The following is a 21478-nucleotide window of genomic DNA, read 5'->3' as shown; positions in this document are numbered from 1 at the left end:
TACAAACCAATCACACTTCAATTTTTAAAGAAAAGCTAATAATAACGAGAGAGAGAGAGAGGCGGACAGAGGGCCAGGAGGGCAGGCTACCGAAGAGCCCGGCTGCGGGACGGCACGGGCAGAGAGACCGCACAGCGGAAGGGGAAATGCAGAGAGAACAGCTCAGCCCAGCGGAAACTTCAGTCGTAATAAGTAACATCTTAAAGAAAAATACACTTTCACTCTTAGCCAGTGAGGCCTCCACAAAGCATTCAGCCAGGACTGGGATGGGAAATGCTGCCGCAGCCGAACAGGAACAGCGGGGCGCTCCGCTGCTCTGGACGGGAAGGCGCTGTCTCTCCCGGAACCCCGCCATGCCCGGGGCTCACGCTGCTCAGCGGGCTGTGCCGGCAGCTGCTCCCCTGGACAGAAGGACCGTGTTACCTGGTAGCCCTCGGTTTTCTTCTGACACCACTTCAGCAAGGCGTTCCTCTTGGACCCCCCGTATTCTCTTGCCAAGGCGGACAGAGGATCCTTCCTTTCTTCCCTGGGAAGTGGAGACAAGAAACATTTCAAGCTGTGTTCCTTATCAGAGCACCTGCCAAGCCAGAAACCAACAAACACAGAGCGGAGAGCCTCAACAGAACCAGCGCGCCCTCGGGGGCGGACAACGGCCAGACGGCCTGCACTCGTCTGGTTCTGCTGCCGACCCTACGGGTCCCGCAGGCCCCCCGCTGTCGGGGGCTCAGTTGCCTGAAGGGAGGCCCTGCTCACCACCCACAGGGAAACCGCACAGGGCCAGCGCAACGCGGCCCAGGACACCCGGAGCACAGGGGCCGCGCGCGAGAGCCTCCACGGCCCCTTCCTCACGGGCCTCCTCCTGCCTCATCGTTACGTCTCATTTCACGCAACATCTATGCCCTCGGTCACTTCACCTTCTTTTTACAGCACTGGCTATAATCACAAAGGACAGGGTTAAGCCAGGTGAAGGATCACTCCTGCCTTCAGAGAGCACACAACTGGGGAGGCAGATACGACAGAAGAGCGGTAAGCATGGACAACACCCACAGCACGTCTCAGACGTCCTTGCTGCTAAGTTGCACATTCTTTACTGACTGCAAGTAGTCAGCATTTTACCTTGCATAAAAAATAAGACTTTTTTTGTAAACTCACTCACTTGGCACCTCCTTATGAGGCACGACCATGGCAGGCCACATGCAGGTGCTGGGCAGAGGACAGCACGGGGCCCGCCCCTCGGGGAACGCCATCGTGTAGTACGGGACGGACAGAACACTGAAGCTGGGGAAGAATCAACAGCTACACAGGGGTCATTCCCGAAGATTCTACGTAGGGTACTTCAGGGCACTGTTAGCTGCCTTGCAGGCAGAGTAACATCCTGCCCCAGACCGGACACTGCATCTAAAAAGACTGGCCAGCGTGGCGACGGAGCAAGGGAGACCCAAACCCGACCCCTCCAGCAGCAATCCTCCCCTCCAGGGACCACTCCAGGGGTAGCACAGAAGACAGGGGCCCACGGAGAGCGAGCTCTGCTGAACAAGCCATCCCTGACCAGCAGAGCCCTCTGGTCCGATTTCCAGTGATGACGACGCAAGTAAAGCAGATTCCAGACCCACAACCTGCACACCTAACAGTCCAGCCAGTGTCCTAGACGTCACAGGCGGCGCAGTACCCTCTGTCTGTACTCACCCTACAAAGGATGGTAGGAAATCAGAGCATGCATGAAGAACGAAGCTTTTCCAGTTGAGAGGTACATTGAAATAGCACCAATTTTTGTTTATTTTAGAACCAAAAGTAAAATACAAAAATGTTCCAACCTGCAATCAGAGCCCTGTCTTGAAGGATGACAGTTTTATGCGTGTGCTGGCTCACCATGTTCCTGCTCTAGCTGAAAGGGCTCAAAGAGGTTGGTCACAACAGCACCAAACACAGGAAACGAGAATGAAGACAAAGGTGAGACGTGAAGAAAACAAAAGGGCCAAAAGGACCCAGAAGGGACTGTCAGAGTCACCATGGAAGGCTTACTCCGGCTCACACAGCCATCCTGCTCCAGAGACAGCCTCAAACAGCCCAGGGCCCAGTGCAGTCCTGGGCACGAGAAGCTGCAGAAGGGAGCCTCTGAGGGTGAGGGGTCGTCTCCGGTAACTTCACTGTCAGACAAGGGAGCCGAGGCCAGGAGACGCCCCAGGGGGAGGCGCACGGCTTCCAGCAGAGGGGCCAGGAACAGCGGGCGCCCCGCCTGGGGCACTAGACATGGCCTGTGTAGACAGCGCGCCCCTCGCTCAGCCAGGGAAGGGGATGCCTGCTCTCCTCACTGCGTCCGGGGCCGCTCTTCTAAGAGGTCGGTCCCCGAGAGGCAGGGCGTTAAACGTGAGTGTACAGTCCGACTTTGAGAGTCCAAATACTCCACTTTTGTTCAGACCTGTATGTCAGTAAACAGGAAAGGTCCAAAACCACTTCTGTCGCCCCCTTCGTGTTCAGCCTGGGGCGCGTTCACTGAGCCTCAGGCCATGCCAGCGCACACCCTCTGCCCCCGCCCCGGCCCCCCAGCCTCCCCTGCACTCCACCCACACGGTGTTCTGAGTGTCACTAAACTTCCTTTTGTGCTCAGCTGTTCTCTACTTTAAAAAAGCAAAACTGGAAAAAAAAACCCACAAAAAACAAAAACAAAAACACCAGCTGCTTAGGGGAAATAATTCTCTCTTTAACTTTGTTTTACTTTTTTCTGTTTTATCATCTTTCTCCATTCCGGGCACAGAAGTGTGGGTCAGCAAACACTGAACCCACAAACAGAGAAAACGCATCAGCGCTGAGTGCCGCTGTTCACAATCTGCATTCACTCTCCGAAGGCCAGGGGTGGCCCGGGGGAAGCGCCCGGCAGGAAGCGCCCCTACCTGATGCGGCTCCGGGTGGTGGGGGTCACGGAGGCCGTGGGCGAGGAGGACAGCGACAGCTGCGGCGAGGTGGCCCCCATGGCCATGAGTGAGGCGGGCGACGCGCCCTCGGGAGCAGACACGTCGCGCTTCATCTCCTCGCTGCTTCGTCTGGACACTGCAAGGCAGAGCAGAAGCATTTTAAACTGAGCTCTTGAGGCACCTTGTTCAGCAGGTCCCCCAGAGAGCAGAAACCACCGTGTGTGTGTGACTTGCTCAGCCATGCCCGACTCTGTGACCCCGTGGACTGTAGCCCACCAGGCTCCTCTGTGATGGGATTTCCCAGGCAAGAATACTACAGCCGGTTGCCATCCCCTTCTCCAGGGGATTCGCCTGATCCAGGGATCGGACTCGGGTCTTACCCACACTGCAGACAGATTCTTTACCTCCTGAGCCACAAGGGAAGGCCAGAAACTACCACACAGGAGGAAAAACTAACATTGTCTTTATCTTACTGATAACGTGAAAGCATTTTATTTTTTCACTTTAAAAAACTGTAAAAAAGGTACAGCTGTTGAAATATGCTAAGAGCCCACATTCTAGCACACACCAGGCCCACACTTGGTTCAATCACAAACACGACCAAAACCAAAGCAATACTTGCTCTCAACTACCATCAACAAAACGCTTCTGAACCTGGCAAAAAACAGCGGAGAGACAGAAAGGAAAGACAGGGGCCACGCGTAATCTGGGGTCAAGCCAAATTTTACAAAAACAGGAATCAATGAGACGCAAAAGCAAAAGATGTCACGTCAAGTCAACTACTGAGAAGCAGGAAGCATTAGGAAAGCCCTACTTGGAGAGTCCGACAGTCAGGCCCGCGCCATGCTGGACGTACAGGGCCCTGAGGGCTGGAGGGGGAAGCAGCCACTGACAAGGGGGCCGCACGGGGCATGGGGGGGGGCGGCTTTCTGTCCACGAGACGCAGGGGACCAGCAGGCGCTCGCAGCGCTGGGCTGAGCACGAGAGCCGGGAGGCACGAGACCAGGCCCTGACTCCGGACAGGCCTCCTCAGCAGGCACTGGCGTGGGAGCCGCTGTGGAGCCAGCCCGGGCTGGCTGGGACGCGGACCTGCCGGCGCCAGTCACCTCCCCAGCCGGCCGGCTAGCCCCTCCTGGCGGTGGAGAGCTCTGCATCTGCGCAGTGGTGTGCTCCAAGACTCGGAGGAGACGCGCTTTCTCCTACGACAAGGTCTTAGTAAAGGATGCACTTGCGCGGCCGACACAGTTTTATAATCATTCTGCATTTTTCTTCCAATGTCAAATCTCTGTACACATCTGCAGTTTCTTTCAAGCGCTGTGGTAGGAAACTGGATGAGAAACCTTTGTAATTTTCTAGAAAGCAAAGGAAACAGACTAAGAAAGAATGGGAAAACCCTGTCACAGGAAAAGGCTCTGGACCTTGGCTTTGCAGGAGAGATTTTGGTCGGACTTCCCACTCAGCTAAGGTGTCCACAAACTGTACCAACTGAAATTCCCATCCAAGTGGGACGGTGCCCACGGGAGGCAGGGTTATAAAACCTCTCCTTTGCTGGTCCAACTTCTAGTTGAGCTATTGAGGGTTACAAAAAGCCACAAAGGGAAAATAAAATAAGGACACTGACAAACTGAAATGTTAGCTCAAGGAAACCAGCAAAGCTAGCCCTTCAGACACACCCCGTAACAGGGCCCATCCCACCGCAGACACCTGGCTTCAGAGCACTGCTGTGCTCGGAGACAACCTCCAAGGCAGTCACCGCACACCCGGGGTGACCATCCCGACCTCCATGACTGCAGGCTTCCCTGACAGCTCAGCTGGTGAAGAATCCGCCTGCAACGCGGAAGACTCCGCTCCATTTCATGGGCGGGGAAGATCCCCTGGAGAAGGGATAGGCCACCCACGCCAGTATTCTTAGGCTTCCTTGTGGCTCAGCCGGTGAAGATTCTGCCTGTAATGCGGGAGACCTGGGTTCAATCACTGGGTTGGGAAGATCCCACATTCATTAAGTGAATGAACTATCTACCTCATATTTTTTATTTTCGAAATCACGGCCAAGAAATACGATTTCTATGAAATCTGTAAGATACAATGGGGAAATCCGAATGAAAAACAATCAATTAGAGAGGCAGGTTAAGTTAAACGAGCCTAAAGAGAAGGCACTCAGTTCCATCAGTAGAGCTTCCAGATGCATCTCTAAAGGACGTCTCAGGTGAAAGGCGCTACCTGAGATGGTCTTTGCGCTCTCCATGGCAGGCACTCTCGGCAGAGAAGCAGGTCGGCTGGTGGAAGACGTTCTCAGCAGATGCTCTGCACAGGGTGGAAAGTGCCACAGTGAGGAGACCTGACCCTGAACTTCAAGGGCACGGGGAGCAGGAAGCTCTCCTCTCGCCCAGAGGAGAGGCTTGTCCCTCCTTCCCATCCAGGCCCCTCGATGGCTCCCACAGAGTCCCCGATACAAACACCTCCCGCCAACAAGGGCCATTTCATTCACTTGTTATTTTCAGGGACGAGACGTTCAGTGCAGACGAACGCTTCCAAACCACTGAGAGCTACCAACGTCTGATGCGATTCAACCAGAAGCCCAAGACCCTCTGCTGCATCAAGGTCTAAAGGTACTAAGTCCACACCCTGTCCTGTGAGCCTACAGTGTATGTGTATTGGGGGTGGGGGGGCGAAGGCACACAAGTCCACGGCCAGAGATGAGTCAGGACAGACACGGGAGTACAGGACGATTCAGGGTCATCAAGCCAGAGGTGGAAGCCACCCACCATGACTTGGGGCGACGGGAAGCCTTCAGCAGCGTTCTGACGAGACCCTGTCTGGCCAGCTGTGCTGCTGGAGAACAGGCTGGGGAGCAGCACTCAGCCCAGGACACACTGCAGAGGTCAGAGGACATAGTCCCAGCGCAGCTGAACCTCGGGGCCGGTGGAGACCAGAGAGGGCGGCGGGGGACGGCTCTGGGAGTGGTGTGGTTGACTGCACACAGCCTCCCTGGCCGGTGTGTGGACTTCAGTCTGGGGGCAGCAAGGACCCTCAGGGAGGACAGAAGCAGTCCCCACCCCGCTTGTCCCCCACCCACTACACCAGGCCAGGTCGGGGGACTCTGGAGTCCCTGGCCCTGGGGCAGCAGCTCCCCTGCCCCTGGCCCGGCCATCTCACCGCCCTGGGGCCCAGCTCCAACACCCTCTCCCCGGCACCCGCTTGCCACAGTGGGCGCCCCAGACCCAGGCCAGCTCGCCTCCAAGTGGCGCCGCTGCAGTCAGGCCAGGAGGACAGGCACAGGAGGGCCGGACGGGCTGGGTGCGTCAGGGACCCGCGCCAGGCGGGGCCGCGGGGCGACACACTTAGATGGGGAAGGAGAGAGCGGCGGACACAAACAGCCCTGGGCGCACCTGTCATTAAAACCACACTCCCTCTCAGCTATTAGGACCTCAGCTGTCTCTCCAGGACAGTCTCTCACTCTGACACACACTTCCCGAGTGTCTGGGGCACACAGGTGTGGCCGTGCCCACACCGTGCCCTGGAGGGGAAGCAGGGCAGGTGGACTCAGGCCCCGTGAAGACAGGACCACCCAGCCCAGAGCCCCACCCCTTCCTCTTCCTGAACCGCGACACACCCGGGGAAAGGCCTGAATCCTGACCCCCGTGTGGCAGCACGCGTCCTCACAGAAGCGCACGTCACACACAAAGATGGACTAAGCAGAGCTGGGAGAACACAGAAGCCATAGGAAACAGGAGTCACCATTTTAAATGGAGCCCAAGTGCCCACTTCACAGGTACAAGACGGGTCCTGTCCTAGAGGTTCCATCTCCCAGGAGACGAGAGTGAGCCCAGGTGACAGAAACACACGGGTGCAGGGCGAGGGCCACCAGGCACGTGATGGAAGCCCATCCACCCGCCGCAGCCAGCTCACTGCACGTCCAAGGACCCACGTCGTCTCAGCTCAGCACAGGCTGACACCTCCCTTCTGAGAAGGCACCTTCCAGCGGGCCCAGCGGGGCGGCCGCGCCCCCCATGCACACACCCTCCGCTCTGCCACGTGGGTCACAGCTGCACATGAACTGCCAGCGCGCCTCTTCGGAAAGGCAGGCCAGCGCATCATGGCGGAAGAGGCAGGCAGGAGACAGTCAACACTGCGGGGACCGGGTCTGTTCTCGAAGCCCCTCCTATCTGTAACCCATGCCTTACACAGAAACCACTTGGGCATCTGCGACCTGCCAGGCACTGGGCACGACGTGAGGCTGGAGAAAGGGGGGAAGCAGGCAGGAACCTGCCCTCCTGGAGCTGAGTCTAAGGCGGAAGTCAGACGTTTCAGAAAGCGCCGCGTGCGAGGGACGCGGGCAAGCAGCAGCACCAGGCCGTGAGCTGCCCGGCGAGTCTGGAGAGGCCTCCCGGGGAAGCGCCTGTGCAGGAAGGCCGAGGGGGCCTGGCAGCCTTTACGCAGGCACAGGAGAGGGCTTCCTCAGCGCTCAGCAGACACCGGAAACGCCTGGACCAGCAGTGCTGCGAGGGCGGGGCTGAGGAGCGCGGCCCCACCCCGGGGGTGAGGCGGCGGACACCCTTCCCTCCCGGGGGTGGGGGTGGGGGACGCAGGCGGTGCCAGGGGAGACATACTTGGACCCAAGGCTCGTCAGAGGCAGAATCGCAGGCTGCTGATCACGCGGAGAAAGGAGGGTCCCGGTGCGGAGATGAGGAGGAGGAGGGCTGCGGGAGGGACCGCGGGAGCACACGCTGCAATGAGGGCCGCCGGAGCCGGCAGGTTCCAGGGGCAGCAGCGGAGCACACCCCGCTCTGTCAGCACCCGGCGGACAAGGGGGGACAACCTGGCGGCAGGAGGCCACAGTGGCCGGGGTCGGAGCCGCTGCAGACGCTGGGGACAGGGTGAGGGGCGAGTGTGCTGAGGAGAGTGGAGCGGGGAAGCGGTGGGCGTGCGAGGTGACGAGAAGGCGGGAGCCGCAGGGGGGGCCCACGCAGCAGCCACTAGCGCTGGAGTGACGCCCGCGGGGTGAGCTGGGGCCCAGGCGGAGGGCGAAAGCCACACGGACGTGCTCCTTAGTCCTCCCGCGTGAGACAGGCATGGCAGCTGTCCCCGTTTCCCTCATCAAATTTACAGGCAGCGCAGTGGGTTTAAAACCAGGAGCGGAGGGCTTCCCTGGAGGTCCAGGGTGTAGGACTCTGCGCTCCCCCCCAGGACACGCGTTCGATTCCTGACCGGGGAACTAAGACCCTGCATGCCGCAGGGCAAGGCCAAAAGAAAAGAAACACCTGTGGCAAAACAGAAATATGTGACTTCTTTCCACTTTTCTGCACACTTGAAATGTTTCATAATAATATGCTAGAGAAAATAGGAGAGCCTAGACAGTTTGGTTTATCAAGACAAATACCAAGAACCACCTTCAGAAGTAAACAGATGCCCACGAGGCTGCACACACAGGGGGGCAGGCTTTCTCTCAAGGATCTTCTGGGAAGCTCCCAGCTTGGGCTAGGCCAGAATCGGGCTTGGGTCCACCCTTTGGAGAAGGCAAATTGCTGTGAAACTTTTTAATAAAAGGTTCTTTTCCTTCTAACTTTTAAAAGACTTGGCTTTCTAGTGAAACCTCTGAACTTCGTATGACATTTGTTACATGTACCCTTACCATAAATCAGTTTTTTCAAAATACTGAATTTTTTAAAGGGTTTACGTCTCTGTCCCCAAGTAACACGATTCAGTGGGATGATCACAGCAAGACCCCCCTTGCAGAGGGTGACTGTCCTTGGACCCGTCAGCTTTCTTGGACGTCTGAGCTGATACACCAGCACGACCCTCAGGCCACGCCGAGCCTGGGCGACCCCAGCTCCCCAGCCAAGGTCTCCGCCAGACCACGGACCTTAAAGGTCACTGTGCAAGGGGACAGTGAAGACCCCCCAACTACCTGGATCCACGCGCCTGCTCAGGCTACAAACACTAGCTCACGTGCGGTCTGCAGAGGCCTGCCTGTTATGGCCCAGACCACCGAAGTCTACTGCCCACCATACCGTCAGAAGTCTACTGATAACAAGATCTCTGGTCTCAAACACTTTCCTGTGCCTGACAGACAAGCATGATGAAGAACAGAACAAAAAAGCTACATCTTTTATAACCTACTTCACTGGAAAAAGCAACAAATTATCCAATTTAAGTATAGCAGAACAGAGGCAACGCCTTCTGGACTCTTCAACCCGCCAAGTGCAGATGGTGCTGCCTGAGGCACGCTAGGCGGGGACGGCGGCTCAGCAGCGCTCGGGTCTCCCAGGTCGGTCAGCCTGGAGAGCCACGGTGGCTTCAGAGGACCGAGACTCAGCCGGTGGCTCTTAGTTCTGTAAGTGGTTTCTTTCCCTAGTAAGTGTCTAAGATAAAAGGCTACACTATCAACAAATTCTCTGGTAAAGTCACCCCAAAGTGTTTCCTGCTCTCTGTCTCTGCAGTTTCAGCCAAGCCCAGTAAAGGCATCAGAGCAGACAGACATGGAGGCTGAGGGCAGCTCCTGCAGGGGGACTGCAGACCCCGGGGCCTGGTGGCGTCATCACCTGACTGTTACCAGGACACAGATAGAAGGGAGCCAGAAAAAGCCCCAAGACACTTAGCACATTCGTCTGCGTCCTCAATAACCCTGGCCCACAGACCCGATACGCCCATTCTCCACCAACAAAACCAGGGTAACAGGAAAACTAACCGGCAATCTGCCCAGTTCCCCAAGCTAGTCCTTTCCTAAGAACCACTTGGGGTGCTTGTGAAAAGAAGTGTCCATGCCCCTTTCCTGGACAGTCCACGTCAGCACATCTGAGGTGAGGCCCAGGATTCCACGTTTTACATAGTGATTCGAGTAAATCTCATCAACAGGTAAGTTTGAAAAACACTGCTGGTGCTAGCAAGGTTTCCCTATAAACCTCGTGCTCCTGTGGGCCGATCAAGATGAGTCGGTATGGCAGCCGTGAAGGGGCGAGGCCCTGTGGCCGCAGTTACAGAGCGATCACACCCAGGAGGGGGGGCCCCTAAGTGCTCCTCCCAGAGCGGGAAGACGGGTGCACATGCAGAGCCGGCACGAAGGGCCCAGAACAGCGTCCGGGGAGGGCGCGTGGCACGGCCAGACGTGGCCCGCGCAGGGGACAGGGGAGGGGTGAAGCTGGCTGCAGGGGTTCGTGAGCCTGGCGGGGGACGGCCAGCCGTGGCCCGCGCAGGGGACAGCGGAGGGGGCGAGGCTGGCTGCAAGGGTTCGTGAGCCTGGTGGGGGAGAGCAGGCCCTGAGTGCGGTGTTCCCGTGAGCCCTGACTCACACAAGGAAACAGCATCAAGAGGTCAGCCCCAGGACCTGTGAGCACACACACAATCCAGGGATCCACCCAGGGGGCAGGATGGGAGCCTTTAAACCGCCCACACGCGTTCCCTGGGCAGGAGGCCCTTCCAGGCAGAAGGGAGACCTCGGGTCCCACCAGCGGGTGAAGTGGAGGAGGTAGCCGGGGTGGAAAGCAAGCCTGCAGGGTGGTGGCAGCAGCCTGCCCCGGGCCCCACTGCTCCCCACCTGGAGCCCACGGGCGGGGCGCGCCTCCCTGCCCTGTGCAAGCCCAGGACGCAGGAGGGGCCGGCGCAGGGCCTGCCAGGTGTCCCCACCGCCACCCCACCCGACACAGCCTCCCACAGCACTTCAGCCCCACCCGATGGAGGCAGCGGGGGAGGAGAAGGACCCCTGACCCCCAATGGGGGCGCCACAAAGAACCCGTGCAGATGGCACTGCCCGGAGCCCGGCTCTCAGCCACCTCTCCTCTCACAGGGGTCCTGGAGCATGGAGGCCAGGGGAACGGGCTCTGGAGCCAGGCTGCCCGGGTCCACTGCTCAGTAACTACGTGAACCTGTGTTCCTGAGACATTCAACTGCTTGAAGCCTCACTGTCCGTATTTATACAGTGGGGCTAACCGCACACGCCCCATGATGCGCTGTGAGAACAGGGCCTGGCAATGTGCGGACTCCTGTTGCCCCTGGTGACGCCAGGAGCATCACATTCCAACATGTCTACTAGTAACTACTCCCCAATCTGTAATCAGGACACGTTCTTAGTAAACCTGTGATACAGACGTATACCAGGGTGGCAGAAATAAGGTCAGGAACCAATGAAAAAGAGTCAAATGAAGGAAAGTAACAACAACAGTGAAACAGGTGCGCGAGACGTACCTTGAACAGGGATCTCCCCGTAGTTTGGCCTCTTATCCGACAGGGCTGTCAGGGGTTTGGGCGTGGAGATGGGTCCGCTGATGGAATGTCTCTGAAACCACAGGACAAAGGGTGTCAGACAGCACTGTCGGGGGCACTCAAGTGCCGGCATCACGGAGGGGACGTCCTCCAGACTAGCTCCCTCCCCCACCGGCCCCTCCCAGAGGCCTGGGATGTTCAGGGTCTTTCACGTTTCCACATAAACTTTGCGTCAAACCATCCATCTCCACGGGAGGGAGGGAGGGCGTGAGACCCTGCGACATCACCTCGCTGCCCGTGAACGTGACGGGTCTCCCCCTTCCTCACTCCCGATTCCTCTCAGCGTCATCTCCTAGTTCTCGCTGTGAGGTCGTGCACAACACTTCATCCAATGCATCACTAAGTATCTCAGCTCCCGGCTGTTCGCTGGGCTGACAGAATCTAGGAGACAGGACCGAGTCCTCTTCCCCCTTACCCTGTGAGAGACAGCCCATCACCCTGCCACACTCTACTCATCAGAAGCGAGTCACGGAGCCCAGCCCGCCCTCGGGAGGGGCAGACGACACAAGAGCGTGGCAGCAGGAGGCCGGGATCTCAGGAGCAGTTCAGAGACCGCTGCCCTGCGACTAATGGATCTCGGCTCTTTAGAGGTGCTTCTGAGGTCGTTTAGGGCAGGGCTGTTTAGCTCCACTTCACAGCGTGGCCCTTGAGGCCCAGCATGGCTCCAAGGATTCAGAGAGGACTCCCCACAGTGGGCGGAGGGGCAGAGGCAAACGAGCCCTGCCCCACGCAAACCCTGAGAAGCGCCGGTCCGCCAGAGCCCTGCAGGCCGGCCGGGCCCACCGCGTGCGTCCACGGCCTCAGCCAGGACTTGAGGGGAGCCCTGCGGGGCTCTGGCCTTGTCCACGTGGCTCTCTGCTCTGGGCATCCCCCACCCCAGCCCTCGTGCTCCTTCCTGGTCTCCCCAGACTCAGTGTCCCTGCTCCACGTGGGCGGCTCCTCCCTGCTCACCATGGAGAAAAGCCTGGGCCGCAGCAAGACTCGGCCCCAGGCCACCTGTCCAACGACGTCTGCTCCAGCCTCCCAGCTGCCCATGGTGCAGAACCACCCAAGCTGGATGCCTCACGGCCCAGCGAGGCCTGAAAAACCAACACTCCTCACCTTGCGCCCCACCCCAGGGGTACCTGTCCACTGGGAGGAGGCCTGGGAGTCTATGTGGTTAAAATTCCACACGACCTTCGTGTACAATCAGGGTTGAGAAGCGTGTGCTAGCTAAGCAAGTGCTAAAATGCTACTGACTGTAGCTTCTATTAATAATCACTAGTTTGTTTCCCAAGGTAGAGAGGAGATTTTTTTACCTCTTAGCTTTACAAAAGTTTACAAATTGACATCATGAACATTAAACTTCAGCTAACAATCACTATTCGGAGAAGGCAATGGCACCCCACTCCAGTATTCTTGCCTGGAGAATCCCAGGGACGAAGGAGCCTGGTGGGCTGCCGTCTGTGGGGTCGCACAGAGTCGGACACGACTGAAGCGACTTAGCAGCAGCAGCAGCAACAATCACTATTTAGAGAAACTTCACCTTATTTGAAGTTTATTATATCTTAGTGCCTTTATTTGCTTTCATTTATATTTTCATGCCTTTAAAAAATCTGATTAATAGAGTGCAAAAAAAGAGCTCCTTATAGATAGAATATGGAGTTCCCTCTACCTTCTTTTCTAACTAAGAGCGTAACACTTTCTACGCACACGTAAACGCAAAGCCATAGGCACGCACCTGCATGGGGGAGACAGCGGCCGCAGGGGGGGTTTTCATGGGACTTGGGCTCAGAGGCGTTCGGGGGATTGCTGCCGTGGCAGGGCTGGGCACTGGAAGACAGCAAACAAGTGAACAAGGACGGGACACGGTGCAGTGGAAGCTTCACAAACACCCCCCACCCCCCGCCGGGAGCACGGTCAGCCAGGATCAGCCAGTACTCGGGGCTTCCCGGGAACGGCTGCTCCCTCACCTCCTCAACCCCAGCAGCCCTGCCGCCAGGGGGAGAGTCTGCTCCCTAGACAAGCGGCGCTGACTTCCAGGCCTGGCTGTGCCGGTCACTTCACTTTTGCTGTTTAATTACATGGTTAAGTGCTCCACAAACCAAGGACTCTAAAGTGCAAAAACCTCAGGAGCGCTTCTGTGGCCGCATCAGGTGAGAGGTAGGGCGCGTGGTGGACGTTCTTGGCGTGTTACATGAAGGGAAGCCGGGCTCAAAGCAGCTTTCCTCCCCATCCCTGCGGGGCTCGGCACGTCCCCTTGTGGGATTTCCACAGGTGTCGCATTTAACGCACAGTGTATAATGGCCGCTCTTGTGTCAACCTCCCTCTCTAGAAGGAGCTGCTCAAACGGAGGACCCCGGGGATCCCCTGGTGGTCCAGTGGCCAGGACCCGGTGCTTTCACTGCTGGGACCCAGGTTCAGTGTCTAGCTGGGAAACTAAGATCCTGCATGCCGTGTGGCCAAAAAAAGGAAAAAATCTGTATTAGAAAATAAAAAGGAGGCCACTGAATGGCAGTGGACGGTGGCCTGAGCGAGCAGCCGGCTGTGCCCCCAGAGACGACAGCAGAGCGGGTGTGCGCAAGGCTGGCTGGGGAGCCTGATGGTGGACTGACGCCGGGTGAGGGGGACGCAGGAAGGAGGGGGGTTCCCAATCTCCCGGCCTGGTAACTGGGCGGCACGGCGCTGCCTTCACAGGGAGAGACGGCAGCTGAGGGGCAGGGCTGCTTCTGGACGAGAGACGACATCGGGAGACACCGGGTGTCAGAGCCAGGCAGCACCTGAGTACACAGGCCCGAGGGGCTTGGGAGGACAAGCGGGCCCCAAGTCCCAGCCCTGGAAGTTCCCCGGCTCGGAGCAGACACCTGACGCCCGCGTGGGGTAAGCCCGAGCCGGCCACTGAGATTTCTGCGGCCGAACAGACCCCAAGTCTCCTGTTAAACTCTCCTTGCGGGGAGACTGGCTCCCCAACATTGCACGGAGCGCCGCAAGACTCGGAGCAGGACGGTGAAGCACGCGAGCCCAGGACATGTGTGCGTGAGTGCGCCGTCCGCCTGGGCACGGCAGACAGCTACCTTGAGACGCGCTGTCAAAGGACTTGATGAGGGTCTTCACTGTGGGCGTCGGCTCCGAGGACGTCGAGGACCTTCTGCTCAGCCCCATGCCCTGCCTCAGGGCCGCCAGGTCTCTCTCCACAGCATTCATGTAGTTATACACCCGGCCACGCTCCTCCTCCTGCCTGAAAACAACACGGGAGTCAGGGCATTTCTGTACATACCCTAGAAAACACACATTTCCCTTTCCCAGCTGAGAAGCATTAAAAAGTATCAGCTAAAAAAACAATCATATCACTTGAGCTGAGTAACTCACCTGGCCTAATAATCTTACTAGACTCATGAATTCCAGGAAGCAATATTAGAATTTCTATATCAGGTTATCCTAACTGGATTAAGCAACCATCGGTTTCCATTCTCACCTGTGTTAAGTGTAAGGTGAGAACCTTGGTAATCAATTAGCAGTGGGGGGGGGTGGCCTGGCTGAAGACCCTGACTCAGAACACGGGGCCAGCGTCTGGGCTGCTGGGAAGGCCTGTGCTGTCCTGGGAGGGCAAGTCTGGTGCCATCCAACATGCCATTCAGGCTTGTAAGAATCTGCCTGCACTGCAGGAAACGCAAGAGACCTTGGGTCGGAAAGATCCTTTGGAGAAGGAAACAGCAACCACTCCAGTATTCGTGCCCGGAAAATCCCATGGACAGAGGAGCCTGGGGAGCTACAGTCCATGGGGTCACAAAGAGTTGACACAACTTAGTGACTAAACAACACCCAAACAGACAAACAAACAAAAAAGAACAGCAATGTTTCAGCATCTCTGCGCACCTCTTTAATGCCTAGGGTAAGAACACGGTCTGATTCTCGTTTCTTCTGTATTCAATGTATTGTGATGTCAAAAAAAAAAGCAGCCTCACGGGTACGTAGTTGGAAAGGGAAAACTATTTTAATGATATTGCACTGGTCATACAGAAATAACAGCTCACAGAAATACACGTATTTCCCAAATGTTGATGCCTGTCCTTTAATGATTTATTTTTATAAGTCTCTCATTAGTATCACTAGTGATCTCATCGGGAAACCCTTTATGGGGAGCTACAGTCCATGGGGTCGCTAAGAGTCGGACACGACTGAGCGACTTCACTTTCACTTTTCCCTTTCATGCACTGGAGAAGGAAATGGCAACCCACTCCAGTGTTCTTGCCTGGAGAATCCCAGGGACGGTGGAGCCTGGTGGGCTGCCCTCTATGGGGTCACACAGAGTCGGACACGACTGAAGCGACTTAGCAGCAGCAGCAGCAGCTGAGCTTGCAATGGCAGATACAAGTTTTCCAAAATCTTAACATTTACTTAAAAGCCCATGTTTCATCACTGGTGCCAAACACTGTCAGTTGTCTCCTTGAAGTGACAGGCTCCTTTAATCATTTTGAAGAAATATCTACCAAACACCAAAGTCTGAATACCAACAGCTGGAGTCAGTCATTCTCAAGTAAGGATTTTCCCTCCATGAAAACACACAGGGCTCTCCTCCAGCCCTGCCTCACCCCGGGGCATGACAACACAGCAACGTGACTCCCACCTGGACCTTAAGGACCGAGACAGTGATGCAAGGGAAACCGCACTGTGAATGTGCAGCACAACGGGGGGCCCAGGCCTGGGCCCCCTCACTCCACGCCTGCCCTCCCCTCAACGGCCGAAGGCAACACTGCGCACGGGGCAAATCGCGCGCCGGCGTTCCTGTAAAAACAGCCTGAGCTCAGAGAGCCCCTGAAAGGGCCCTGGGGGCCACGGCCTGCAGACCCCCTCCTCTCAGGGGCCCGCCCGCTGAGCGAGTGTCTCAAAGCCTGACAGGCTCTCGGGAGCCCGTGGACCGAGTCTCAGACACAGTCTCCGTCAGCTGAGTTGCCTCTCGAATGTAGCATTTCTAACACACTGCTCACTTGATGGCAGAGAGGAGGAAGGGTGTGCACTAGTGAAAAAGTAATGACCTCCCCCCTCACTCCATGTTCTGCTCAGTAAAGCAGCCAAAGAAAAACAGTTCACCAAGACCTCCCACCAGGCCGTCCACTCGACCCAGGCGACGACAAGACAGCAACTTTGTCAAGCCGGCCTGTTAGATATTTTTCTAAATTTTTTCCCTAAGGCCACTTAATTGTTCAACGTAATGAACAATCAAATTCTTAATAACCACCTCCAACTCTGATACTTAGGGATACTCGGGGCTTCCCTGGTGGATCAGCTGGTAAGGAATCCGCCCGCAATGTGGGAGACGTGGGTTGGAAAGATCCTTTGGAGAAGGGAAAGGCTACCCACTCCAATATTCTGGCCTGGAGAATTCCAAGCACCCTATTGTTCATGCGGTCGCAAAGAGTCAGACACGACTCAGCAACTTTTACTTCACTTCACTTATACTTAATAAAAAGAAAAATCTCAAAAACCAGACTCTCCCCTCACAGAGTCTACCCAGGAACCTGCGGCGCATCACCTAAGACTGTTCACAGGATTCCAAAGACGCCTACGTTCAATGGGAGAAACTCCACGGGTTATCAGCACAAGACACTCCAGCGAGCAGAGAAGTCGGCCTGCACTCTTCACTCGAGTCTCTGAGACCCCTGCTGACGGACCCCGGCCGTGGCCTGAGCAGCGTCCGGGTGTCTCATCTCAGCCCCACAACCACTCTGGGACGGGAGCGGCACCGTGTGCACTGCGGAGACGGGCAAACTGAGGTCCTGACCGAGACCCCCAGGCCAGCAGCGGCGGGGCTGCACGGGGCCGAGGCTGTCTGTCTCCAGCCCCGGGAAGAGCGAGGGGCTGGGACCGGGGTGGGGCAGAGGCCAGGCGGGAACTGCAGTGGACCACGTGTGGGTGGCCACGCCAGCCCCTCCAGGGCCGGGGACTGTGGACGCTGACGACAGCTCGGGAAGGCCAGGGAGCCCGTGTACTTTACAGGGGTCACTGCCATTGGACCTGAACTCAGTCACGGCAGCATCGAGACACGGTCTGTCTGTAAAGCCGCATCACAGAAGCAGGACTCAGGAGCTCCCTATGGAAACTGAAGGGCATCGCTGGCTTCCCAAAACTTACTTGCGTGACTTTATTTCCTCCAATTCTTTCGTGAGCTTCTCATTTTTCTCTTGAGCTTCATGTAAGCGGCGCTTCAGATCACCAATCTCCTCTTGGGCTTCAGACTTGATGTCATTTGCGATGACCACCGCGGTCTGCAGGTCAGCCTGGAACTGCCGCCATTCCGCTGATTCCTCCTGCATTAAAAACTACGTTTTTATTTCCAAAAGAGAGCAATGAAGACGTATATTAAAACAATAAAATGTGCTTATGATTAGACTGCTGTAATGCAAGTGATGACTGATTTCTTTCAAATTCCAGATAACTGCTATTACCTATTTCTAACAGATTTCGTAATTAGTTTTAGTGAACGGTGTTCCTGGTGAGGAAAAGTTGGCAGCTGACCTGCTTGCTGAGGCAGCAAGCACTTGGGCTGCTCAATAAGGATGATCAGGTCAGGCCTCCCTACCTTGTGGCAAGCTTCAAAGTTAGTCTTGTGAAAATAAACACATCATCCAAAATATGCCTCTGAAGAGCTGAAGCAGGTACACACACGGTGTGTGAACGACACTGGAAGATTTTACAGTGAAAAACTATAAATATCCTGACATCAAAAACAAACAGGAAAAAAAAATCAAAAGGAAAGGAAGAGGAAGCCAGAAGGAAAACACTAAATTTAATCTCAGCAGACAAAACACACAGGAGGAGCTCAGGACTGCCCGCAGTGCGGCCTCCCGCCGTCATGCAGGCTGCAGGCGTGGCTGGGCTGCAGCCCCGGGCAGCCGCCCCCCACAGCCACGGCCGCCAACCCTGGGGGCAGTGCCCACCACCCCTCAGCAGCCCGAGCAACAGAAAGAAAGGAAGATGGCACTAAGTTGTGTCTGACTCTTGCAATCCCATAAACTGTAGCCCGCCAGCTCCTCTATCCATGGGATTCTCCGGGCAAGAGTACTGGAGTGGGTTGCCATTTCCTTCTCCGGGGGAACTTCCTGACCCAGGAATTGAACCCAGGTCTCCTGCACTGCAGGGTCAACCCAAACCTCGAGCCCGGCTTCCCCCGCCCTCTGCGTCAGAGCAGCACTGCCATCGCAGCCCGATCAAATCCACGGAAGACAGGAAGCCCACAAACGCAGCTTAGCTCGGGACCCTTCAGAATCAAGGGCTCAGGACGCTTCCTCCCAAGACGCAGCCCCTGCTCCCTAAGTGCCGCCCCTCAAGCGCTGCGCCAGCCCCTCTCTGTGGGCACGGCCTCGCTCTGCCCGCAGCCCAGCAGGCTCAGGGAGCCACGCCCCCCGACGGGACAGCGCGCGCACACCCGTCCTACCCGCAGCCGCCTGTGGAGGGTCTTGATCTCTCTCTCCATGTCATGTTTTTGGTCCTGGAGTTTTTTAACCGTATCTGAAAAGACCACAGAAGTTTAACTATTTATTCTTACAACAATGTTTAAAAGGAAAAACAGAAAGAGAAGGGGTACTTAAATATGCTATTCAAAAAGTCATCCTGCCCACAGACATTTTATTTTTAATACAAAACTTGAAAAGGAATGTCCAATCCAAGTATAAACCAGCATGACTCTGTAAGGAAAATATCAGATTTAAATCGCGACTTCTGGATGACTTCCTTCCGCAGCGTTCTAATTCTGAAACAAAAAGCTAAGTTAAATCAATTGTTAGAAACACATATACACTGTTGGCTCATAACCAACCAAAACAATATCGACTGCAATTAAAATGGGAGCTTTTAATCAAAAGGGTTATTAACCTATTTTTACAAGCATAACTTACTTTGCACACTGGAATAAATTCCAGAAAAGTTGTGAATTTACTAAAATTTTTACAAACTTAATTATTTAATAACTTGGAGGAGCTGCTATTTAATTCTATAGAAAGTCTTTTCACAAAGGATTAAGTCAATCAATACTCTTCAAATTATTTCTTGCATAATGTGAATTTCCTTCAGACAACGTCATGCAGTGTGAACGTCTGATGAGCACCGCTAATGTGCAAAGGCCGCTCTAGACAGACCAGGGCTGCAAAGGTGAGCACGCGGACAAGGCCATGTCCCGGGACCCAGGCATGCACAGCAAAGTCGCTGTCTACTGTTCCAAAAAGTCAGCTTTTTATGAAATACAGAGTTAATTACTTTACTCACTAATTCAAAAAACTGCTCATAAGTAGCTACTTTTTTGTCAGATTTTTCCCCAAGGTGCCTGAGATATAAGGAAAGGAAAAAAAAAGGTGCAGTTCCTACCCTTTCAGAGACAGAAAAGAAGATGTTTTCCTTGCAAAGGATTAAACTTTAACAGTCTGTCTCTACACAGCTGCTTCAGACCTCACTTCACCTGGAAAGTTAGGGGTCAAATGGGCCATCCCGTTTGGCTCAGGGCAAAGTGGGAACACAGGTGAGCAGGCAAGTTTAGTGTCTCAAGGCGAGGATGACTCTGGAACTGGGAACTGGGCTCCGTCTGACCTTTGTGTAGATGAAATTGGGGTTTTGGTGATATCAGCAGAAACAGTGAAGGAACAAGGACAGGAGCTGTAACATTTCTAGTGTGGAAAACACTAGGGGTCACACACCTTTCATTTATACTACACTTACATGCAAAAAGTATTTTACAGTTAAAACAAGCAAAACAAATAAGTGTGTATCTCGCCTCTGCTGAAAACTGCTTTCCTTCTCTTCTGGTGGCAGATGACCTGTCGTGTAAGGTAACTCACATGAGACACATGACTGCAAATCTTACCGCCCTGATTCTCAGGTGACATTTTACGCCACATGGCCAGCCCAAGCTCACCATATAAACCCCAGGTGTCATTCTTCTGTTCTTATCCTTTTCTCTTTACCAGCCTCTACGTTCAGGGCCACAGGATTTACACAACCATGGCTCTCAAAGGACATTCCTTTACCCTCAGCACTAATGTTCACAGCTGTCGTGTCTCCATTTAAACAGAAGGACGCTGACAGCCAGTGGACATATTCAGGCTGAATAAAGCACTACCAGAGTCTCCAGGGAATCTTATTACTTATACTTTACAGAAGCACAAAAAGTGACCACAGGCTTTCCTCCTGGAAACACGGGCGTCTGCAGTCCAGTCCTTGCTGTGAGGAGGCTGGGCGGTGGCCCGTCACACAGGGCAGCGTGGCGCTCGGTCACCTGGGGGCCTCTACACACAGTTCCCGCCTCACAGCGCTGGGTGGGAGAGACGCTGCCATCTGCTGCCTCCGTCTCACATGCAACCTCGCACGCCGTCAAAGCGCAGCACTGCGATGACCTCACTTTGGCAGCTTTAACTCAACTTGACAACCTTGTTTTCACTCTAGAAACCGGCGCCTCTGTTCTCCTTGTCACTGGGCCAGCCTTGCTCTGCACAATTCTGGGCACTGCTCTGCCCATGTAACAGTGGGGTTCACAGTTTTTCCACCAGCAAGACCCAGCACTGATGACAAACCAGAACCGTCAGCCGGGCCTCCGCGCCACTTCCGGCCACAGACAGTGACCACGCCACGGGACCCCCACGACCCTCTCGGTGTGAAGGGAGCGAAGTTCCCACAAGCTTTCCTGCCCTCCGATACCAGAAGATACCCAGTGCTCAGTCGGGCTCCTGCATCCGGTCAGAGCCTCCAACTGCCAACAGGTGCAGTTTTCAGAGGCAGGAAGGACCAAGGAAGCTGTCAGGTAAAGCTCCACCCCTCAGGGTGGCGGGCATCCAGCCACCAGGCCACAGCTGTACCCCCAAAACAGACCCCCTGATGCAGGAGGAGGATATGCGTGAGTTTACAATAAACCATTTACTACTTTTATTTGTCCTCGTTTTTTAGGTTTTGGCCATGGCTCACAGCATGCCTGACCTGACCTGCCTCTTGAGAAACCTGTATGCAGGTCAGGAAGCAACAGTTAGAACTGGACATGGAACAACAGACTGGTTCCAAATAGGAAAAGGAGTACGTCAAGGCTGCATACTGTCACCCTGCTTATTTAACTTATATGCCGAGTACATCATGAGAAATGCTGGGCTGGAAGAAACACAAGCTAGTACCAAGATTGCCAGGAGAAATATCAATAACCTCAGATATGCAGATGACACCACCCTTATGGCAGAAAGTGAAGAAGAACTAAAGAGCCTCTTGATGAAGGTGAAGGAGGAGAGTGAAAAAGTTGGCTTAAAGCTCAACGTTCAGAAAACTAAGATCACGGCATCTGGTCCCATCACTTCATG

At 55.3% G+C, this 21478-nt stretch overlaps 1 protein-coding gene across 14 annotated transcripts in view; it reads right to left on the bottom strand.

Moving 5' to 3' along the window:
• The window catches only part of SPECC1L (sperm antigen with calponin homology and coiled-coil domains 1 like), an 85290-nt gene that overhangs the window by 20624 nt on the left and 43188 nt on the right, over positions 1-21478 (bottom strand). For 9 of the 14 annotated variants that reach the window (XM_081542149.1, XM_081542154.1, XM_081542146.1 and 6 more), the window contains 8 exons: positions 18586-18659; positions 17283-17458; positions 14225-14388; positions 12892-12983; positions 11094-11184; positions 5133-5216; positions 2892-3048; positions 424-526 (listed from right to left, as the gene is read on the bottom strand). In XM_081542149.1, coding sequence (XP_081398275.1) covers positions 424-526; positions 2892-3048; positions 5133-5216; positions 11094-11184; positions 12892-12983; positions 14225-14388; positions 17283-17458; positions 18586-18659 — 941 coding nt within the window. The remainder of the gene's footprint in view (positions 1-423; positions 527-2891; positions 3049-5132; positions 5217-11093; positions 11185-12891; positions 12984-14224; positions 14389-17282; positions 17459-18585; positions 18660-21478) is intronic. The other 5 variants (XM_081542156.1, XM_081542160.1, XM_081542155.1 and 2 more) reach the window with 1 other exon arrangement.

This window comes from Giraffa tippelskirchi, chromosome 11 (assembly GCF_054371585.1).
Source record: "Giraffa tippelskirchi isolate mGirTip1 chromosome 11, T2T-mGirTip1v1.2.pri, whole genome shotgun sequence".
NCBI classification, from domain to species: Eukaryota; Metazoa; Chordata; class Mammalia; order Artiodactyla; family Giraffidae; genus Giraffa; species Giraffa tippelskirchi.
Note: the sequence above shows the minus strand (reverse complement) of the source record. Positions and strands in the feature narration are given on the sequence as shown.